The sequence below is a fragment of the Rhinolophus sinicus genome, linkage group LG07, assembly GCF_036562045.2.
Source record: "Rhinolophus sinicus isolate RSC01 linkage group LG07, ASM3656204v1, whole genome shotgun sequence".
Lineage (NCBI taxonomy): Eukaryota > Metazoa > Chordata > Mammalia > Chiroptera > Rhinolophidae > Rhinolophus > Rhinolophus sinicus.
The window spans coordinates 68,900,313-68,923,408 of record NC_133757.1 but is presented as its reverse complement, the minus strand read 5'-3'; the positions used below and the strand labels follow the sequence as shown (position 1 = coordinate 68,923,408).

General features: G+C 58.7%; 1 protein-coding gene across 2 annotated transcripts; it reads left to right on the top strand.

The window, feature by feature from the left end:
* The first annotated feature begins 2,127 nt into the window (after window positions 1-2,127).
* Window positions 2,128-18,091, top strand: MKNK2 (MAPK interacting serine/threonine kinase 2). 2 transcript variants are annotated; one of them, XM_074337492.1, is made up of 17 exons: window positions 2,128-2,498; window positions 6,519-6,643; window positions 7,448-7,901; window positions 8,043-8,177; window positions 10,631-10,647; window positions 10,843-10,930; window positions 11,028-11,129; window positions 11,213-11,310; window positions 12,177-12,256; window positions 12,551-12,624; window positions 12,899-13,003; window positions 13,170-13,225; window positions 13,346-13,441; window positions 13,904-14,098; window positions 14,690-14,854; window positions 15,604-15,647; window positions 15,937-18,091. In XM_074337492.1, exons 2-17 carry the CDS (start codon window positions 6,626-6,628, stop codon window positions 16,172-16,174), a joined length of 1,965 nt encoding a protein of 654 aa, XP_074193593.1. In that variant the 5' UTR covers window positions 2,128-2,498; window positions 6,519-6,625; the 3' UTR covers window positions 16,175-18,091. The 2 variants fall into 2 exon arrangements, with proteins under 2 accessions (XP_074193593.1, XP_074193594.1); XM_074337493.1 differs by lacking the exons at window positions 2,128-2,498; window positions 6,519-6,643; window positions 10,631-10,647 and having other exon boundaries at window positions 7,725-7,901.
* The last annotated feature ends 5,005 nt before the right edge of the window (window positions 18,092-23,096 follow it).

Below are 23,096 nucleotides of genomic sequence, written 5' to 3'. Positions count from 1 at the left end.
TTGACCTCACAAGGGATGGGCCCTGAGGCTGGCCAGGACCTCACAGCAAGGTCCCTGGTCTATCATGATTCAGAGGTGGCAATGAGCTCAGGGTCCCTGCAGATGCATTGCATGTGTTGGACCCCCTGTCCTTACCCTGTCATGTGGCCCATTTGTATGAGCAGATCTTCCTGCCTGTTCCTCAACTCAGTTCTGGGGGCCGCCATGAGTTCTGACCACTCCATCAGGCCAAGGGAAGAACACACATTCCGCTAGGAGTCCTGCAGGAAAGGCCCAGAGCGGGCAAACCCCTCCTACCCTCTATCAAATGACCATCCTCATCTATCAGTCCAATCCCCAAAAGCTGCCAAGGAGCCATGCCAATCTGTCACAGCAGCAACAGAAGATCCATGAACCCTCATCCCTTAGGGTGAGGGCATGGTGGTTTCCTGGGGCTGCCATGACAAATTGCCAAAACTTGGTGGCTTAAAACCACACATATTTATCATCTCACAGTTCTGGAGGCCATTTGTCCAAAATGAGCCTCACAGGGCTAATACCCATGTGTGGGCAGGGCTATTTCTTTCTGGAAATTCCAGGGGAGAATTGTTTCTGGCCATTTCCAGCTTCTAGAGGCACCAAATCTTTGGCTTGTGGCTCCTTCCTCCATCTTCACAGCCTACCCCAGTGGTATCGCCACAGACCCCGAAGAATCTTGAACACATCGGCGAATTTTCTACTAGCCAGGGCCCCCAGAGAAGTGTGGAGACCACAAACAGCCGACAGCGCACCCAGACTAAAGCCAACCCTCTCCACCTGGCCTGTTGGGAAGCTGGAAAGCTGCTTCTAGAACAGCTGGAGGCCCGTGGCACCTCAGAGGCATGTCCAGCTGTGTGCCTTGGAGGGCTGTGCTGCACTAGTGGTGAACTTTCTTTTTCATTTCACTTTATTTTAAACTAGTTTTAGAATTACAGAAAAGTTTCAAAATTATACTGAGAGTTCCTGGATGCCCCCTACGCAGTTTCCCCGAAAACTAACATCTTACATCACCAGGGAACAAGGATCAAGCAAGTCACCCCAGGTTACTGGTGTCTGAGGATGCTGGGGTGGGGAATGACGGAGGGACAGGAAGGAGGGCCACCAGGGGGAAGCTGAGTCCACATGCCATAGCCTGACATGGACCAGAGACCCTACCTGGCTAATTACCCCCTCCTCCCCAAATTTCTGGGCCCTGCCACCCCTATACCTTGAGGCCAGACATGGCCACTTCCCACCGGCCACGCCCAGGAGGCAGCCCAGGCTTAGGACACGGAGAGTGGAGAAGAGAGCCTGTCCAGGGTGGTGGGACATTGTGATCATGGCCACTGCACCCTGGGAGTCCACAGGGTCCAGATACTCATTACCACCCACCTTTGCTTTCCGCAGTCAGGAGATAGAGCCCCCGCAAGGGGAGTTCCAGGCATTGAGACCTGAGACCTGAGAGAACCAAACTCCCCGCCCCTCCAATTGATCCAAGGGTTCTTGCAAGGGCTGTTTCCTGGCGCCTTGGAAGAGGGGTGGGAGTAGGGACCCAGGCCTGGGGACAAATCCGATCCCCCACCTGCCATATGCCTTTCTGGAGTGCGCGCTCGCCATAAAGCCACGGGGCCTGGGTGACCCCCGGGGTAGGGGCGGGCGCTGCATGGGCGCCGCGTAAATGCAGGGGCGTCGTTCAAGGAAGCAAGGAGCTCTGGATGCGCCTCCCCCGCGCCCGTGATATGCGCGCCTGGAGAAACTGAGGCTCGGGGGCAGATGGAACCCGACCAGCGTACCCCCAAACCCACGCCGCGCCTCGAGCCCTGAACCCTAAAGCAAGAAGAGCTCAGAAAGCTGCGTGCGTTCCCTTTAAAAGGGGCACGGCCCTACTCGCGCGTCCCGACAACAACAGTCCTATTGGCTGGAGCGCAGGCTGAGGCCTCGCCTCTGACACTCGGTCCCTGGAATCTTATTGGCCCAACGCCAGGGCCACGCCCCCCACTCTCTGGGAGTCCGGGCGCTGAGCCAGGTGCATTGACGCAAGCGCGTTGCCCTGGCAACCACTCGGCTCTTCGGACAGAAGGTACCCAGCGCCCAGCGCCCGATCTAGGGCGCAAGCGCCGCCACCGCGGGTCCCCTGGGCTCTTGGCCCGGACCCGGGAGATCACGGCAACCCTAGCCTCCGACCCCCACTGCCCGTCACCCCAGGACAGCTGGCCAGGAGGCCCCGCTATGTGGATGATGAGGAGGCATCCCGGGGACTGCATGCCTGGTGGGGGTAACGGCGTGGGAATTGGCTGGGCGCCGCGGGCTTCGGGCTGCAGAGGGCAGGGAGGGGTCAGAGGCTCCGGGTCACACGCCCGGCAGCAGACAGGCTCAAGCATTTAGCAGTACAAGTAAACCCAACCCTGGAGGAGTACATTCCTGGAGTCTGGTCCCTGCACGGCCCGTGGTTAGAAGGAACCTGGAGCCTCCTGCCACAGCGACCTCCATGGCCCTCGCAGGTGAGCAGGAGCCAGGCCCAGCTGTCCAGGCTTCCAGGCCTCTCCTATCCCCTAGACACATCGCCCCTGTCTCCGGCTCCATCAAGGGACCCTGCCAGGAAGACTGGTTTGCCTCCTCCTGGCCTGGCTGGTCTTGCCTTGTTTTGCTCATCTGCAAAATGGGAACTCTGGGATGCTCAGGTATTAGTGCCTGTATTAGGGCGGCTGTAACAAATTACCACAGATTTAGGGGCTTTCTTAGAAATTTATTCTGTGAAAGTTCTGAAGGCCAGATATCCAAAATGGGCCTCACTGGGCTAAAATCCAGGTGTGGGCAGGGCTGGTCCTTCTGGAAGCTCCAGGGAGAACAGTTTCCGGCCTTTTCCAGCTTCTAGAGGCTCTGTGTCCTGGCTCGTGGCCCCTCCTCCATCATCACAGCCAGCAGTGCAGCCTCTTCCATGTCTCTGACTCTGAGCCCCCCGCCTCCCTCTTATGAGGACCCGGTGATGACACTGGGCCCCCTGGAATCCAGGGTCGTCCCCATCTCGGGGACCCTGACTTAATCCCACCTGCAAAGTCCCTATATCTTGTGAGGTCACACATCCACAGGTCCAGGACTGGGAAGGGGATGTGTTTGAGGACCGTTATTCTGCCCACCTTAGGGTGTGACTGACTTTCTACATCATGGAGCCAGCTCTGCCTTCTGCCTGGTCCTAGGAGAAGTGTCACTAGCACATGCAGAACTCAGCGCTACTCCAGACCTGGGGCCCAGCCAGGCAGGGAGCTGCCCCAAAGAGGTGGCCTCTGAACCAGGCCTGGAGTCAGCCAGCAGAGAGAGGCCCTTGGCTTCGTGACAAGAGTTTGGGAGCAGGTGACCTGAGTGGTGTGGCCTGGCCAGGCATAGGGTTTCCTCCCACATCTGCCTCCCTTTTCCTCCAAGCCCCCAATACCTGTCTAGCCACACCCCACCCCTCCTCTGGCTGTGCCCCTCCCAGGACATACACATGCTGTGAAATCCCTCCACCCTCTTCAAAACTAGGGGCCCTTGTATGTGATGCACCAGGTCACTGTTGGGGAGCAGGTCAGCTGGGAGCAGGAGACCTGGCTCCTCCAAGAGCCACCTGGGTGTCCAATGCCTTAGACAGGGCGGAGAGGAAGTGATGACAAGCCAAACACCCCGTTCTTGGTCACTGGGGCAGGGGAGTGGCCTTTGGCCACCCTTTGGCTCCACCTCCACCTCTTCCTTGGGAACTTTTAGTGACTGACCCCTGGGAAGCAGGATGTACACAGTGCTACCCTCTGTCATAGCAGGGCAGGTCCCAAGGCTGCCCAGACACCCGAAGCCAGAGCTGGGCAGGGAGCTCGTGGCCACACCCACTCCTGCTTTCCCTTTCCCTGCCCTACCCCCACCCTCAAGGAGGACAGGGGCCCTGGCTCTGTCCCCAGGACTGCTAGAATGAGCCATGAGTCAGCCAGCAGGAAGGGACACTTACAAGCACTTGCATCAGATGTTCCTGCCTCCTGGCCCCAGGACTGGAGGCCCAAGCCCATGAACCTCACTTATCTGGGGACCTCTTGGGACCTGGGGGGCCAGACAGGTGGGAACATGCAGAGGGGATGCAGGCAAGGCTGGGTGCCAGCCCGGGACTCCGACTCCACTTGCCTCCCATCCCCACAACCATCCCAGATTCTAGTGCTGACCCTGATTCTGACACTCTTATCCTCACTTAGCAGCTGTGCTGAGATCCAGGCTCCTTCCACATTGGCTCAGTGCTTGAGGGTGAGCCCTATGCCCCCTTTGAGCCTCAGGTGGCTGGCTGTGAGCAGAGGAGGGAGGGTCCCAGCCTTCTCAACAGCACAGGCTTTGTGAGGATACTGCAGTGGTCCCAGCACCAGCCCGAAGGTGCCCAGCCCCACTCATGGGCACCCACTGCTCTCGTGTGCACACACCAGCAAGTGAGTGCATGGCCCCCATGCCTCCTCCACACTCCCACACAAGCTCACGGTTTGCCCTACACAGACCCAGGCTCGGTGCCTCTCTAAACGTGCATAGACACACATACACACCCAAACCTGCTCAAGCACCAAAATGGTGCCTTTTTTAAATGTTGGAGGACAAAGGTCTTTACTGTCACCCCTTGCTAAGGTTGTCAGATAAAATGCAGGACACCGGTTAAATTTGTATTTCAGATAAACAATAATTGCTATGCTTTGCTTATGCATGGGACTTATACTGAAAAGTTATTCATAGTTTATCTGAAATTCAAATTTAAGTGGCATTCTGTATTTTTTTTAACTGGGGAATATTGGGGAACAGTGTGTTTTTCCAGGACCCATCAGCTCCACATCAAGTCATTGTTTTCAATCTAGTTGTGGAGGGCGCAGCTCACTGGCCCATTTGGGAATCAAACCGGCAACCTTGGTGTTCTGAGCACCATGCTCTAACCACTGAGCCAACTGGAGGCCCACTCAAGTCTCAGCTCCAAGCTCAAGCCGTTGTTTCACAATCTAGTTGTGGAGGGCGCAGTTCACCGGCCCATGTGGGAATCAAACCGGCAACCTTTTAAGAGTTTGCGCTCTGACCAACTGAACCATCCGGCAGCCCCGGCATCCTGTATTTTTATATGCTAAATATGGGATCCTTACTTTCTGGTTGTGGAATCCCTGAGCTGCCCTAGGGTCCCCGGACACTGACCACGAGGTGAGCTCTGCACCAACTGAGCCCCTAGGATGCTAGGGCTTTGGCCACCTGATCAGGTCAGAGTGGACACCACCCAGCCAGCCTGCCTCCTCCTGGCTCAGCGGGGAGCAGAGTCTCCAGGGATGCAGTCAGGACCTGCCTGGAATCTCTTCTGGGGTTTTTGGGTGACCCCACGTACAACATAGGCTGAGAGTCACCCAGCAGAAGCTGGCTCCCTGCACCTTTGGCCCAAGACTTGCAAAGCCCCCTCCATGATTGGGGCAGGAAAGGCATTGCTACCAGCCCCTCCTTTTTTCTGGCCAGTGCCTCCTAGGACCTCTCCCCGCTTTGGGAACCTCAAGCTGGCCCCAGGCCCCCCCAGGGCAATCCTGAGGTACCTCCCAGGCTGACCATCTCCCCTGGTATCCTTTGGGAGGTATCCTTGTCCTGGGCCCACCTATCCTGCCCACCAGCCCTGGCTGGACTGTCCCATGCTCGCTGTCACTGCCCCAGTCTGGATGGAGGAAACCTGCCACCTGTAAAGCAACCAGGAAGGCTTGAGAAGCAGGGACCAGGCTTCCTGCCTCACCTGCCTGGCAGGTCCCTTCCACCCAGCAGCAGGTATGGTCTCCCTCCCTGAGGCAGGTGAGACCCTTGGGGGACCCGGGAAAGCTAGGCAGAGAGGGAAGGCCCAGCTGCGCCCCCCAGGTACCTTCCAGCTCTCCCTCCCTCTCTTCTCATCTCCTGGGTGCCTAGCACCTCTGGGGGTTGGACTTGTAAACAGGGCCATCCTCCAGGAAAATGGCAGGTATCAGCTCTCTGGGGCTGGCGGCTAGCCCACAGCAGAACACAGAGGTCTCAGAGCCAGCAGGCAGGGCACAGAGGTCCCACCCTTCCCTGGTTCCCACTAGCAACTCCCTTCACCCCCATGCAGGCCAGGCTGGGGCTGGCCCTGGCTGCCTCAACCGGCCAGCACAGTCCAGGCACCCACCGATGCCTGCACCCAGGCCACTCCCAGTGCTCAGCCCCGTGTGTCTATAGCCAAGGGACGCCAAGGATTGCTGGCACCACCAGGAGCTGGAAGAAGCAGGAAGGATCCTCCCCAGAGCCTTCTGGCAAGGGTGTGGCCCTGCTGACACCCTGATTTCAGACTTCTGGCCTCCAGAATGTGAGAAAATAAATTTCTGTTGTTTTAAGCCTCGCCGTGTGTGTACTCTGTTACAGCAACCTCAGGAACATATTACATTTACACAACCCTTATATGCAGGTGTGCACGTGCACACACACGTACACGTACGAACACTCAAACACATCCGTTCTTTTCATCAATATTCAGTGAGCACTTCCTGTGTGTGTGCCAGGCCCTATGTTGTGCGCTGGACCGGCAGTGGACAGATCTGTGCTCTCGTGGAGCTGACCTTCTGGGCAGGGGCAATGGTTCATCTGTATCCACTCGTGCCATCCACAAATGCATGAAGTCCTGCAGGTGACCACGTACACACAGGAGGAGAGGTTAGGAGGGAACAGCCAAGGGGTGGAGAGGACAGGGAGGCTTCCCCTGGGTAGGCAGGTCTGGTAGCCCCGCCCCAGGCACCTGGAGCCAATGTATGTTGTACACACACACACACACACACACACACACAATTGCACGCATGAACAGGCAGGGCACTGGCTGGGGATGGCAGGGAGCTGGTTGGGGAGGTTCCGCCAAACGTTCTGGGGCTGGCTGAGGTATGAGCCGCAGCCTTGTGGGGCAGCATATAGAGGCAGCTGGAAGGAGAGAGGACAGTCCAGCTTCAGGTCAGCGGGGCCTGGCAGTTGGGGGTGGGTGGCTGGAAGGACAAGCTGTGGCTGGAAGACAGGGAGGACTGTCCAGCCCGCAGGCCTGTGCCCCCATGTGTCCAGGACAGGGGTTCTGAGGACTTTGTTCCTCCACCATGCCATGGGAACAGGGAGCTGGCCCAGTTCAGGACAGGCTGATTCTATCCAAGCCTGGGTCCGGGATCCCAGCCGAAATGGGATTGTTTAACCTTCTGTCCTGGCCCCCCCAGCCCTAGGGCTTTTCCCCTATCAGTCCAGGCAAAACATTCCTTCGCTGGACTGAGGGAGGCTCCTTCACAGATCTCGGTCCCCATTCCCTACTGTGGTCCCCTTTCCCTGAGCCACAAGAGGGAGCCACAACAGGTTCTAGAGCAGGGGTGTCGTCAAAAGACATCGGTGTATACTAGGCCCCCGCCAGGAAACTGAGGGAGGTGCCAGAGGACCGGGACGAGCTCCGGCTCTGTATCAGGGTCCCGCGGGCCTCCCGGAGCCTGAGACATCCCCGCCCCGCCCACATCCGCCGAGACCCTTCCCGGATTCCGTGCCCGGAGCCCGGCGTGACACACAGCGCAGGCGCATGGTCTTGCCACACGGCCGGAGCGCGCAGCCGCACTCGAGCCCGCAGCGCCCTTCCAGCTCCGCCTCAGCCGCGCGCGTATGGGCGGGGCTGGAGGGGCGAGGCCTGCGTCAGGGGCGGGGTCGGGCCTGCCCCATAAAGGCGGCGGCGGCGCTGAGCGCGCGACTCCTCTCGGCGGCGGCGGCGGCGGCGGCAGCGGCCAAGGCGGAGGAGTCCGCAGTGGCGGCGGCGACGGCGGCGGCGGCGGCGGCGCTGTTACCCGCGCGGTCCGCGCAGCCGGGTCCGGGCTGCGTGTCTCGGACGGCGGCGACGGAGGAACTGCAGCCCCAGTCCGAGCCTGACTCCGGTGAGTGAGGCCTGGCGACCTGGGCCCATCCCGGACCTGGGCGCGGGGATCGGGCCCCGCGGAGCCTCGCCGCCCACGCCTGGGTTCCCGGCGCGCCGGTCGCGGTCACTCACGCCCTCCTTTGTCTGCTCCCGTCTGCAGGATCCCTTCCCCAGCCGCCCCCCGCCCACGGGCCGACCCCCGGGCCCTGCGTCTTCTCCCCCGCTGGCGGGGCCCGGACAGAAGATGGTGCAGAAGAAAACAGCGGAAATTCAGGGCTTCCACCATTCGTTCAAGGTGAGGGCCGGGTCGGTTTGGGGGATGTCCGGAGCTGGACCACCCGAGTGGCCGGTGCGGGAGTGGGGGCGGCGCGGAGCCCGCCCTCAGGATCCCCTGGGGTTCGTGCCCAACCCCCACCTTGTGCCCGGGGCTGCCCCAGCCGTGCCTCCAGCGCCCTGGGGCCTGTGGGGTCTTTCCTCCAGGAACCACAGGCGGAAGGGGGCCCCCTGCCTGCGTGTCCCTTTCAAACCTTAGCTGGATGTACAGTGCTGGGGGTGGTGTGCAGGCCACAATTCTGTCCCCGGTGCTATAGGGTCTGTGGGGTCCTTCCAGAAACCCCAGGCAGGGTTTCAGACCCTCCCCTACTCCTTCCTAGGTGGTCTGCAGAATGGGGGGAATGGATTGAATGCTCCCCTCAGCCTCAGCCCTACATCTCCCAGACACCTCAGGCCCAAGCACCACTATTTTTTGTCAGAGTGGGAAGTTGCTGCGGTTGCCCTGCAGCTACTGAGTCCTGGTCTCAGACGAACAAGTCTAGGGTGGTCGGGCAGGTGCTGGGCAGGGGCCCCCTGGGGCCTGGCTTAGGGGACGCAGTGATGTCAGCGGCTGCCCCACCCTTCTGCAGAGTTATGTAATGGCTTCTCTGGGCCTCCTTGGGCAGGGACCTGTTGCCCTGTAGAGGAGGAGGACCTGGGGGTGTGTGCGGAGCACCAGGGTGGGAGGAGCCAGCTGAGACTGTTTGGGCTAGAATTCCCAGGCCTGTCGAACCAGTGTCCAGGCCAGTGCCCCACCCTTTCCAAACGCCTGTCATCCTTGCTTTCCCCCCAGTACAGCAACAGCCGTGGCATGTCCTAGTGTCTGAGGCTGGGTGGGAGAGGGGTGGACGTGAGACATCAGTGGCAGTGGTCTGTCACCTCCTGGGGCTGTGCCTGAGCTGAGACAGGGTCAGTGCACAGGGCCAGCTCAGCGGCCAACACAAACTCAAGCTTTCTGGATGGTTCCAGCCACCTCCTGCCAAGGCCTGCTGACTGGAGGCCCGCAGCCAGCCCTGGGCCTGGCCCGCCCACACTGCTCAGGTCTGAAGGCTGGCCTTTGCAGGCCACCCTACAGCCCTGTGCCCTGTGCTGAAGTGTGACTGGGAGTCCCAGGGGACGGAGGAGGGACACTGGACAGGGAATGCTGGTTCTGCGGTGGCCCTCCAGGGCCCGGCTCTTCTGAGTTAGGGGCTGGGACAGACGCATGGAGGTGATAAGGGGACTTGTAGTCCCCTTGAGTCCTTGCGTCTTTATGCGGTCCCATGAGATCGAGGCAGCTTCTTTACATACATCCTCCATCCTAATCACCTCCTTTTGTGGCCACCCTGAAGTCCCTCCTCCCAGGTGGAAGGACGGAGCTGATTGCCTTCCCTGTGGGGGCCAGACTCCTCAGTGGGCAAGGGCAGGGGCTGGTGGATAAGCCCCAGCAAGGCGGGAGTGCTCCCTTTCCTCTCCTGCCCGCCTGGGTTTCCTCCTAGCAACTATCGGCAGGGTGGGTGGGGAGGCTGGGAGGGCCCGCCTGTTTTTCAGCCGCTCCCTCTGACCTCCACCTGCCCCCTCTGCAGCCAGCCTGGCTTCCGGGCCTCCCATCTGCAGGAATCTGACCTGGCAGAGTGGGCCCCTGGAGATCTCCCTAGGGCTCTCCTGGAGTTCCTCTTCTGTTGGATGACTCTACTGCCAGAGCCCTGGCCCCAGCTGTCACAAGGCCCAGAGAGGGCAGTGACTTGGTCCAGGTCACCCAGCATCAGCACTGGCACCACCAGTGTGTGTGTAGCCCCCCCCCCATGTCCACCAGGGACCTGGCCTCCTGGTCCACCTGGATCAGGGGAGCTGAATTAGGGCTAACTCCTGTAGGAATCTGGCCAGGCCTCAGTGTCCCAGCCTCGAAGGGCTCACCCCTTGTGCAAGGGGTTATCAGTATTCCGTGGGATCATATGCTCTGCAGAAATGGCATTTATCCCAGCAAGTTTCTGGTTTGGGCACGAGGTTTCTCCATCCCCCAGCTGCCTGCTTGCCCTGGTCAGAGTCTGGAATCCTCGCCCAGGTCCTGAGGGTCGCCGGGTGGCCTTGAACAGGCCCCTCCCTGGCAGGGCTGGTTTCTTCACTGGGTACTGAGCCTGTGAGGGGCTCCCACTTGGGGGGTGTCTGGGGATAAACAGAACAGTGCATGCTCTGGTCTGAGGAGAGGGTGGCCCAATGTTCATGCTGGAGCCTCTGGGCACCTTTCCTGTGAGCTTCCAGAGGGAACAGCAGGGAGATTGATGGTGCCCCATTTCATAGAGGGGAAACTGAGGCCAGAAAAGCAAGGGCCTTGCACAGGTAGGGCTGAGCCCATGAGGCCTTGGGAAAGCAGGCTGGGCAGCCGGCTGGGAGCCGCCCCCTGGAGCTGGTGACTCACCCTCCACTGACTTCGCTGCGCCTTTGATCTCCAACCAGCTGTCCCCACTCTGCAGGTGAGCAAACCGAGGTGTCCATGGTGACTCACACGCCTCCTTCCCAGAGGCCCCAAGGGCCCTGTGCTAGGGATTAATGGTCCACTTCTTCATGGTCAGTCAAAGCCTGGCTTTCTTCCCCTTGGCATATGGGTCACTGTGGTGGAACCGCCCTGGCAGCGATGGGGCATGAGAGCTCTCTTCTCTACCCTGCAGGGAGAGAATCCTTTTGAGCTGGCCTTCTCTCTAGAACAAGCCCACCCCGGGGAGACTGACTTCAGCCTGGAGTGCCCAGCCCGTCCTGGTGAGGGCCCAGGTGGGAGGGGCAGTGGGTGAGGACTGGGTCGGTCCTAAGAGTTAAAGGGGCCAAGTGAGCCTCACCTCTGGGCCTCCTGGCACAGATATGCCCACGAGCCAGCCCATCGACATCCCGGACGCCAAGAAGAGGGGCAAGAAGAAAAAGCGGTGCCGGGCTACTGACAGCTTCTCAGGCAGGTTTGAAGGTGAGTGGGGCAGGCAGGGAGGGGGGTGGCAGGGAGATGACGGGGCCCCCTGGGACGACTCTCACTGCTCCCCTTCTCCCCAGATGTCTACCAGCTTCAGGAGGATGTGCTCGGAGAGGGCGCCCACGCCCGTGTGCAGACTTGCATCAACCTCATCACCAACCAGGAGTATGCTGTCAAGGTGAGCTCGGCACGCTCACCTTTCCCCTCACCTCTCCCCAGCAGCCTCTGCGATCTGGCACTGGCCTGGGTGGTGGGAGGAAGGGAGCTCACATGAGCTCCTGGACTGGCAACCGGGGAAAACCAGTGTCTAAAAATGTCCCCAGGGCCGGTGACTCAGGCTATCCCAAAGAATCCAGGTCAGCCTGGGCTGAGCCCCCGAGTCCAGGCATAGGTGGGAAGTGGCCACAACGGGTGGCCCCTAATGCGGGTAGCTGAGGACCTAGTGCCAGAGTGGTTTGGGGGCAGAGGTGCAGGCTGTGTCTGCTGGGCGGTGCCAATCTGGGCTGGCCTGAAACACCCAGGCTCATGGGGCTAGGGACATGTACCCAGACTGATGTGGAACTCAGGAGGCAGGACTTGGCACTGAGGCAAGCGGGCACGGCTTGGCTGGCAGCCAGGTCCTTGCGGCCCCTCTAGTCCCCTGGGTGGTGTGGGAGCCAGCACAGTGGCCACCAGTCTCCTGGTCAGGGAGGGGAGGCTGCTCTGTCCAAGGAAACCTGACATTCTAAACGGCTATTTTGCAGGGGCCCCAGGCCCCACATATACCCCTGAGGCCTGTTGGGGTCAGGAGAGGAGAGGGCCTGGCTCCTTTCCTGTCCCACTCATCCTGCCTCTGGTGCTGCTTGGGAAACACATTGCCCCCTGCTTGTGCTGATGCTGCAGTTCTGACTTCTGGCAAATTCTGGATCCCCATAGGAGAGCTCTGCTTTCTAGAGCTTAAAGGTTTCAGGCGAGGTATAGGGGAAGTTTCTGGTTGGGGCCTTTTGGGCTCTGGAAAGTCTGGCTGATCCAGGTGGTGTGTCTCCCCACCCCCACATATTTCAGATCATTGAGAAGCAGCCCGGCCACATTCGGAGTCGAGTGTTCCGTGAGGTGGAGATGTTGTATCAATGCCAGGGACACAGGTAACGTGACCCTCACCACAGCACTGGGCCCCAAACCACCTTTAGTGGATGAATGGGCCTGAATGCCTCCTCACCTCCAGCAAGCATTTAGGGAGCACCCACTGTGTGCCAGGCCCTGTGCAAGGGTGGATCCATTGTTGGGCAGGCAGTCCCAGGTGGGCAAGGCGGAAGCCGGCCGGTGGACCCAGTCCGTCTTCCTGTGGGCCGTGGGGGTGGGGAGGACAAGCTCCTGGGATGGGTGTACACAAGGGCCAAGAAGTCTAATTCTTATCCTGCCCCCCACCCCCACCCCAGGAATGTTCTAGAGCTCATTGAGTTCTTCGAGGAGGAGGACCGCTTCTACCTGGTGTTTGAGAAGATGCGGGGCGGTATGTGGGACCTGGGAGACATGTCCAGCTGGTCCTAATGGGCTGTGGGCTCAGGGCCACCAGGGAAGACCTTTCAGAGGGTCTGGCACATCGGAAGGGGCTTGTGTAGTCCGTTTCGTGTCCAAACAGCAACTCAGGTTCAAGGACTTTGGGCCCAGGGAGGCCAGAGTGGGGGCTTCCCTGCCAGGTGGAAATGGGTACTGTTGCTGGGCAGTGGCCTGGGGACACAGAAGTGACCCTTACATATTCTCCCTTCACTGTGGCCCGGCCCCAGGTTCCATCCTGAGCCACATCCACAAGCGACGGCACTTCAACGAGCTGGAGGCCAGTGTGGTCGTTCAAGACGTGGCCAGTGCCTTGGACTTCCTGCACAATAAAGGTGGGTGGTGAGGCTTGCTGTTCAGGGTGCTGCCTACTTCTCGCCAGCCTGCCCAAAGATCCCTGGGTTCCGCAGGTGTCCAGCCTTGCCCCCATGCACCTGTCCAGGACTCCTGGAAGGTGGCCCCACCCCAGCCTCTGATTCTCCCTCGTGCTTCTCCTCTTAGGCATTGCCCACAGGGACCTAAAACCAGAGAACATTCTCTGTGAGCACCCCAACCAGGTGAGGGACGCTGGGGGGGTGGCCTTGTCTGTGGGATGGGGCGGATGGGTCAGGTACACGCTGGGTGGGACCCTCAGGGCTGGGATCCCCACCTCACTGCCCCTTCCCAACCCCTCCCAGGTTTCCCCGGTGAAGATCTGTGACTTCGACCTGGGTAGTGGCATCAAACTCAACGGAGACTGCTCCCCCATCTCCACCCCAGAGCTGCTCACCCCGGTGAGAGCCTGCAGGGTCAGAGGGATGGGATGGGAGGGGGCGAGGAGACGGGACTGCCTCTGGTCCCACGCAGCGGTTGTGGATGGCTCAGCTGAGCCGCCTGGGGCCTCAGAACTCCGGTTTCCGCTTAGCAACAGCTGCTGATTGGTTGTCTGGGCGTCACGGGGCGGAGCTGCGGTCAGGCGGGGAGGGGCTGGCTCCTAGCACCTGTTGATTGGGCGGGGGTGAGGGTTGGGGAGGGGCCACAGTCAGGTGGGGGTGGGGTCGTCCCTCATCAGTAGTCTGTGGTTGGCTGAGCAGGACTGTCAGGCACAGCGGCTCGGGCTCAGGTGACTGGGCGTTCCCTCGCGTCACGTGACCCCGGGAAGTCCCAGCTGCTGGGGCGCACCTTCCCTTGGGCTTTCCCCTTCCCCTCCTGCCGAGTTCCCCAGCCTGACGCCCTTCCCCACGCCCATTCCACAGTGCGGCTCTGCGGAGTACATGGCCCCCGAAGTGGTGGAGGCCTTCAGCGAGGAGGCCAGCATCTACGACAAGCGCTGTGACCTCTGGAGCCTGGGCGTCATCCTCTATATTCTGCTCAGCGGCTACCCGCCCTTTGTGGGCCACTGTGGCAGTGACTGCGGCTGGGACCGCGGCGAAGCCTGCCCAGCTTGCCAGGTGCATCCCCCACTCCTTGCCCGTGCAACCCCTAGGGCCTGGCTGGGGAACAGTGACCAGGTCTGCAGAGTAATCCCGGTTTAACCTTCCTGTGTTTCCTGAGGCTTTTTGGGTCCCCTGGCCCACCGCAGAGGCAGAAAGTAGTCAGATCAGGGAGCTGAGCTAGGGTGAGGCCTATGGTTTGGGGTGACCAGGTTCCAGCCTTTTGTGCAGGGCTCAAGCAAGGCTCACGATTCCCACTCTGGAGCCAGGCCCCACTTGGGCAGAGCCTACTGAGGATCTCAAGGCCGGCTGTCCCACTCTGCTGCCCTCAGACCTTTGTCCTCTTGCCTTCCTTGGACCCTCAGGACTTCCCGTCCTGCCAGCGGATCCCATTACCCTGGGCCTGAGCCCCACCCCACTCTCTGGATGGCCAGTCCCACGTCCCTGTACCAGGGCCACAGGTCAGGCCACGTGGTTGGGCCTGGGGGCCTTGACAGAGCCTGTCACTCTGCAGTGTGGTAGCGCCCTGGTCCAGGTTTGCCCATTGGGTATGGGGGGCTGGGCCTCAGCCCTTGGCTGTGGCTGACCGTACCTCGTGTGCTCCCCCAGAATATGCTGTTCGAGAGCATTCAGGAGGGCAAGTATGAGTTTCCTGAGAAGGACTGGGCCCACATCTCCTTCGCTGCCAAAGACCTCATCTCGAAGCTCCTGGTACGCGACGCCAAGCAGAGGCTGAGCGCTGCACAGGTCCTGCAGCATCCCTGGGTGCAGGGGGTAAGTGCCCACTGCACTGGGTCCAGGGGGCATGGGGATCAGCCACCTCCGCCTAGCCTCTGATGGGTCGGGGATGACTCAGAGCAAGTGTTCAAGAACCCTCAGGGGAGGGGGACCATCCTCAGGACCCCCAGATGTGGCGTGGGTCTGGGGGTCAGCTACAGACATCCTCTGGAGGCGTGGGCACAGCTGTGAAGTCCCCCCACCTGCTGACCAGGTTGGGGTGTGGGCTGCAGGAGCTGCTGCCCTTACCCTGGAGGTACTGGGGCCTCTCCCTGCCTGGCACACAGCAGCCAGCTGAGGTCAGTCAGGGGCAGACAGGTGGGCGGCCAGCCTCCAAGGCTCTGTCCCCACTGATCCAGGAAGAGCCTGGTGGTTCCCGGCCAGTGGTTGTCTAAAGCTGAGGCCACTAGGGAAGGGACCCCCATGGGGAGCAAGGACCGCCTGCAGGGAGCAAGCTAGTGGGGGAGGCTCTGAAGCCCTGCCTAGGGTGTCAGGAGATTCATCAATTGAGAAGGGAGAGGGGCTGGGCTGGGTATAGTCAGGAAGGGGTGGTTGGGGAGCCACTGGCCCCCAACCACACGCACTGGGGCTCCTGCAACATTGCCTTTCCCCAGCCTGCCTGTTTCCAGGAGAGTGCACCCCTTAACCATGGTGGTGTCACAGCCAGCTGGGGAACTGGGATGGTTTCCCTGGGGAGGACAGGTTGGGCTCTGCTTTCTAGCCCCTTTCCTCCTTTCTCCTTGCAGTGTGCCCCGGAGAACACCCTGCCCACACCCATGGTCCTACAGAGGTGAGGCCTGCGTGGGGTCTGGGGCCCGGAGAGGGGGGCACCTAATGTGAGGGGGCGTTAAACGTGAAGTTGTCTAAATCAAACACTCCCTCTTTAAGTTGTGGGGGAAGGCATTCAGGCGCTGGGTGTCCTTGTACCTGGTGATAGATTGGGCCCCCAGCTGCCCCCTCCCGCAAAACTGGGGGTGCCTGGGCCCAGTGGCCCCTCCTCCAGGGCACTACGCAGACCCCAGGGTCCCAAAGGAAGCAGGGATGCATCTGGTGGCCACCTCCGCGTTCTCTGTCCCCAGGAATAGCTGTGCCAAAGACCTCACGTCCTTCGCAGCCGAGGCCATCGCCATGAACCGGCAGCTGGCCCAGCGTGAAGAGGACGCTTTGGAGGAGGCAGGACAGGGCCAGCCCGTAGTCATCCGAGCTACCTCACGCTGCCTGCAGCTGTCCCCGCCATCTCAGTCCAAGCTGGCCCAGCGGCGACAGCAAGCCAGCCTGTCCGCGGCCCCCGTGGTCCTTGTGGGGGACCACGCGTGACCCCTCTCCCCCTCTGTACATAGGTCCCCCCTTTCCCTGTCAGAGCTAAAGATTTTTTTAAGCTATTGCCAGCCGGTGACCAGCGGGCTGCGCTCCCCCTGGCTGGGTTCCAAGGCGCTCGGCTCAGCTGGGGGGTCTTTTTATATAAAGTTTTTGCTGTTGGGTTTTTCCTTTTTTCTTTCCCCCATGCTTTTTTTTTTCCTTTTTTCCTTTGAATGGTGTTGAAAGCAAACAGGCGCCCGGGGAGGAGAGTGGAGGGCACGTGTGGCTGCGTGTGCCCCTCCTCACCACCCCAGCTCCACACGCTCACCTGTACTGTGAAAGGCCCTGGGCCCAGAGCCCCCGCCCCACGTGACTCAGGAGAGGAGGCCGTTTGCTGTCTTCCAGAGCTGGGGCCCACGCCCCCTCCCCTGCCCGCAGTGTTTCCAAGGCTGGGCTGACCTCGCACCTCCTCTCACCCCAAAGACACCCTGGTGGCCAGTGGGGGCCTGGGTGCAGGCAGGTGGGGTGGATGGCCACCCACTGGACACTCCCTCCACCCCTGCCCCCACCCCTCGCTGACTGACAATCGGGGCTCTGTCGAACTTTGACCTTAAGCTGCAGCTGACCCGGGCGTGCACCCACTGCCTCTCCTCAGCCCTCTCCACCAGGGGCTCCACGCACCCAGGAGCAGGGCGCTGAAGGAAGTGGGAGGGCTGGACAGGCACCCGTCAGCCAACAGGGGGGTCCTGCAGACCCCCCACCCAGGCACCCGAGTGCCCCTTCTCAGGGCTCAGTCTGACCATGGCCATGTCCTGCCCCCATCGCCCCTCTGGTTGGCATGGAATCTCTGCCAGCCCTGCTTCTGCCCCTCCCCAGAGCTAGGGCTGACTGGGGACCCGCTGAATTCCCCCACCGCCATGGCAGTGTTCCTGCTCTGCCCACCTTCAGGAAAACGGCCTCCCTTGGGCACACAGGAACCAGCGCTCCCCTCCCCCACCCCAGCACCCAGGTCAGATGTCGTGTGACCCGCCAGGCTCGGGGAGACTCTGACACCCCTCTTTGTCCTCGGGTGGGAAACACTATGCAATACAGCCTTCCTCTTCCTTCGTGCACACGTGCTTCTGCTGGTCAGCCCGGCTCCCACCAGGGCAGATGGCCCAGGGTCTGGCCCAGTCGTCCAGGCTGGCGGGCCGCATGGCCCTCTGGCTTCTAGTTCATCCTCTTTCGTTAGTATTTTAAGAACAGTTGAATTCCCTTCCTTGTTCTTGAAGAATACTTGAAAGTCAGGGGGGCCTCGAGGGTTTGGGGGCCCAGATGCCATGCCTGGGCCCCCAAATCTTGTATGATTGTTGCAATCTGGTGGCTGGTGGGGGCTCATGCTGCTCCCCGTCCCCACCTGCTTGGATCTGTGGACTGGCCTTTCCAAAGGTCCCTGGGAAGAGGCAGCTGCCCTCCCCCTCATCATTTCTCACCCATCAGTGAGTCCACATTTTTACAACTGGGGGTTCTGCCTTTTTGTAAAAGAAATGGAGCCTTGCAGGCTGCAGGTGATATGGCCATTTTACTCTGGAAAGTTGAGCTGTGAACAGCTTTCTCTCCCCGCCCCCCCAAAGGTGGGGCATCCACTTTCTTCCCCCTTGTCACAATGACAGTGTGACTCGGGGCTGTCTGGTTAGAACCGTTACTGTGAATGAACGTCAGGGTCCCAGGCTGTTCCGGTGCCGGGGGAAGGGAACGGCAGTGTTTAAATGTTAAGATGTAAAAAAGACAAAAAAAAACTCAAGCGTTTTTTTAAGTGGGGGGAAAAACATCCAAGCACTTTAACTCCACTGTACCAGGTGAACTGATACAGCTCAGAAGTTTTCCTGACACCAACTGTCAATGCCGGAATTTTGTATTCTGTTTTATAAGGATTTAATAAAACTCAAAACCTCAGGTGCACCTGCATCCTAGTTTTCTGTTGCTGTGAAACAAGATGCCGCATACCAAGTGGCTTCAAACAGTTCATGGGCAGTGATGAGGCTGAGTCAGGAATGCAGAAGGGGCACCGGTCTGGCTTGTCTGCAGGGCCTGGGGGTGCGGCCAGTGGTGGCCCTGAGAGCCTTTTGTGTCCGGCTTCTCGTGAGCACTGTGTTCCAGGTCCATCCACATGGCGAGTGTCAATGCCTCCTTTTCATAGCCGAGGACACTCCTGTGTGTGGCTGGACCACGTGTTTATCAATTCCTCCATCCGCAGACACTTAGGCTGTCCCCACTTTTGGCCGTTGTCAGTCATGCTGCTGTGGACATATGCGCACAGGTTTTGTGTGGCCATTGTTTTCGTCCTGAGTGGACACCACAGAAGGAATGTGAGCCTGTCATGTTTTTGGAAGGACCTTTCTTGCCACCATGTGGAGTGTGGACTTGGGGCCTAAAGGACCTGGTGAACTGTTGTCACCCTCGCAGCCAGCCCAGTGAGGCCTGGCAGGGATGTTGGCTAGGAGACCACAAAACGACAAGTTCAGGGCCTGCTGAGGAGGTGACCTGCCAGCACGTGGGGACAGCCTGGATGAAGGCTGGGAATGAGGGAGGGGCTCTCCAGGCTGTCAAGAGGGCAGGTGCACCTGGCAAGGAGGAGGCAACAGGACCCCTGGGACGGCAGGGGGCAGCAGGTCACACCCCTCCTTCAAAAGAGCCTGAGCTCAGTAGGTGGCACACCCTCCCCCCACCCAGACCTTCAGGAGGAACCCTGGGCACCCTTGAGCCAGGCCCCTGCCACCTGCATTTGTTCAGCTACCTCAGACCTCACAGCTACTCCGCCCTCCACCAGGCCCCTAGCAGCCCCCATCAGCCCTCCTCAATTCCCCCAGGTCCCTCCCTTGTTCCTTGCCTGCCCTAGCATGTGTGTGTATGGGGGAGGGGTGCATGCCATATGGCAAGCCACCGCCCTCCCAGGTGGCACAGAGCCCTGCCCAGCCTTGCCAGGCCTCAGCGATGACCGCTCCCTGCCCCCTGCCGCCTGCCAAGTCCTGCAGCAGGGCACAGCCTGTTCTCTGAGCCACTGCTGTGGATTTTATGTTTGTGGTTTCCTCTCAGTCGATCCCGCCCCTTCCACGTCTCCCTCCTCCAGGAGCAGCAGGAAAATCCTGGAGCTGGAGGAGCCGAGAGCCTTTCCCGGTTCTGACGGCTGCCTCCCTGGCCCCCTGGGCCCAGGGTTCACCTGGATAAATGGAGACACCAGCTCAGGCTCCTCAACTGCCCGCAGGCGCTGGCCACGCACATCCCAGTAAAGGCTGTGCAAGTGGGACCCGTCACCCCAAGATCATGTCAGAATCGTCATTTCTGTGCCTTGGGGAGCTGCTCTCTCTGCTCCCTTGACAAAAGTGTCACACTGATGTCCCCGTTAATAGGAAAAATGGGTGAAGGTATGGAAATACTTTGTATTGTCTTCATGGTTTTTCTGAAAACCTAAAACTTTTTTGAAAATTAATTTATTTTTTAAATGAAGTGAGGGAAACCAGACACACAAGGCCACACAGTGTGTGATTCCACATATGTGAAATGTCCAGAACAGGCACATTCACAGACAGGAAGTGGGTTCGTGCTAGTCAGGCACTGGGGAGGGGGTAGGGGGACTGCTAATGGGAACGGGTTTCTTTTTGGGTGATGGAATGTTCTGGAATTAGAGGTGATGGTTGCACAACATGGTAAATGTAGTAAATATCATTGAATTGTTCACTTTAAAAGGGTGAACTTTTTCTTAATAAACATTAAAAGGACAACGGGACTGAGTCTGCTGGGTCTGGTATACAGTAATTGCTCAATAAATGCACCAAGGAGCAATTTATCACTCCAAAGGGTGGGGAGGAGGCCACCATAGGCATCTTCTCCCCAGAGCTTAGGGACTTGTGCACATTTTCATTCCTGTCATTGTCACTAATCACTGTGACAAGCCCTCCCCATGGATCACTGCATGTCATTGTTCTCCTTAATTCTCCTGTCTCCAGAGGAAACCCATGGCCTGCACTGGTCTTGGACTCACTCAGAAGGAGGAGAAAATGGGTTTAGAGCAAAGCGTTCATAGGTCAGATGTGGGGAAGAACCTACCCAGTTGATCAAAGCCTGGATGGAAGGAGCTGGGGTATGAGAGAGGGAGGGGGGACCAGATTCTCGGTTCTGGTTCCCCGGGACACCTGGGTAAACCCAGGGCTCTGCCCAACCTGCCTTGTTTGCCTCTGGGGCTCTTAGCCCATCATGTGCTGGCATTGGCACTGTGTGGTCCCCAATCTGGGCTGTGTTCCACTGTCAAACTCACATAGCACTCTTCCCCACGCAGGGTTTGGGGTTTGTGGGCAACCCTGGGAAGATGCCATGGGGTTTCCGTCACATCCATCATGTCTCGTACAGAGAATCAGTTTCTTCATGTGGAATGGGAGGGCAATGCCTCCAGCTCTCCCCTGCCTCAGTTTCCCGTTTGTGACCTCCTGTGAGACTGCAGAAGGCTCAGATACCAACGAGAGGGGTTTTGCCCTGCACTGTATACTTGACTCTGGGGCCAGGGAGGCCTCGGAGTCTGGGGTCCCAGGACCCATGCAGAAAGCTTTTGGGGAGAGCATCTGGTGAGAGGTTAGCAAGTCCCCAGAACAGAATGACAAACGGGGACTAATGTTCAAAGTGGCACCCACCCCGCGGGTGCTGGAGCCACATAAGGATTGCAGGCTGGAGCCCTGGTCACTCCTTGCCTGAGGTCATCAGCCCAGTGACTCAACCCTGGGCAGCCCATGGTCTTTCATCACTGATCACAGTCCCTGTGTCCCAGGATGTTTTTACCCCCTTGCTGGGTGCGCAGTGGCAAGAAACTGGCTCCCAACCACTCCAAATTGGGACCAGGACCAGGGAGGGCTGAGCGAGACCCTCACCTGGGCAGGCAATGTAAGGAGGCACAAAAAAGTGCAGTCAACAAGATGATAATATTTTGTGCTGGGAAATTTTGCAGTGACTTGTGGATTCACAGGCAATTGCAAGAAATAGCATTTTGCCCAGTTTCCCTCAATGGTAACATTTTGCAAAACTCTATTACAACATCACAACCACGATATTGAAATTGCTACAATGCATCTCATTCAAAAGTGGCCACTGTCAATTGTATCCGCTATGTGTGCAATTCCTCCCATACCCACCCCTCTGGTTTCAAAGCAAACCACACATGTGTTCAACCTTACAGACCTAGTTCTCCCTCTCTTCTCACCTGGAGATAAAAGAACATCAGACTGGATCATCAAACCTGGCAGCTTCTTGATAGAACTTTCTGGAATGATGGATGTGTCCATCTGCACTAACACTTCAGCCACTATATGTGGCCAATGCAAATGAGGAACAGAATGCTTCAGTCACTTCATTTTCACTGATTTAAATTTATGTAGCCCAGCTGGGCTGCTGGGGCCCCCATTGGGAAATGCAGGTCAATCCCTTCTTTTTCAGATGAGGAGGCTCAGTCTCTGTGTTGTCTTTGGTTTCCACCCGAGTTCTTGGTTGGTCCCCAGCTCTCATGTCCTCCATCCATTTGTCCTGAGCTCTGGACACGCAGTTCGTGCTCAATAAATGCTTGTGGAGGGAGAGGCTAAGTGAGTGAGGTCTCTGGATGGCTGCCTAATCCTCACTCTGTTCCCTCCACATGAAACTGGACTTGCCCCAGCCTAGGTCTCACTTATGCCCATCTCTAAAACCGGGGGGCCATCCTCCTGCCTTCCACACCTTCACCCCTCACTGGTGCTGTTCCTCGGGTTTCACATCCTGTGACGGCCACCTGGGGTAACACACTCTGCAGCAGGGCGTGGCATGGGGAGGGGATCCACTGGGGCCCCACCCTAGAGTGAAGGACCCAGTGACAATAGAGTGCCCCTAACCCCTGTGTTTGGGGCCTGGGGTGGGAAGGGCCACTCCAGGCATCCCAAAGAGGGAGGAGGAGGCAGTTTCAGATGGGGAAACTGAGGTACAGAGCTGTCAAGTCACTTGCTCAGAGGCACACAGCTAATGTGTTTACAATCGGAGCTGGGCTCTCTGACCAAACACAAGTTTCTTTTTATTTCACTCTTAAGTCTCCTCTGCCTCTTCCCCCACCCCTCCGTGATCCCTGCCTCCCTCTCCTCTCCCTGCCTTCCTATCATAAAAGCAATATGTATTTGCTATATACCCAGAACTATTTTATTTCCCAGAATGAAAACATATCAAATATGTTTGTGCTGTGCGTTTTAACAAATTCCTAAGTGAACAAATGCTTTCATTTAAGGTGTCCACGTGATGCTTTTCCTGACAGCCCGTGGTGTGGAGAGGCTCCGTTGCACATGTCAGGGTCTCTGTCTACAAGGAGTTCTCCCCACCACACCACATAAGTCCGGTGACACTGTTTGTGCTTTGTCTGCAGTTTGCTCTGCCCTCTCAGTTAGGTGAGTCCTAGCACCTGGGCTGCCCTTAGCCCTTCGGTGGCCAGGTTGCAGGTGGGAGCTGGGGAGGACTGATTTCTCCATGAGAACGGCAAGAATTTGGGAGTGAGTGTTTAATGGGGACAGAGTGTCAGTTTGGGAAAAAGGAAAGTTCTGGAAATGGATGGAGGGGACGGCTGCACAATGGCGTGACTACTTAATGCCACTGAGCTGTGCACTTAAAATGGTTAACACAGAAAAGTTATGTTACGTATATTTTACCACAGTAAAAAAAGGTAAAGTAAAACAAACTCCACACAGGTTTATTTCTGGCTTTATTCACGGGGTGTTGGGGCTTGTCTCCCTACTACCTACCGGGCACGCAGCCTCCATCTGCAATGGGACACAGGGGACAGGCTCCTAGAAGAACGCACCTTGGTGAGTCACGTGCCTTCCATCCATAGCTCATCGGCCAGACTACTATTCACAAGAGCCCACGCAGCCCCAAGAGGCTTGGGGTGCAGCCCTGCAGTGGCACT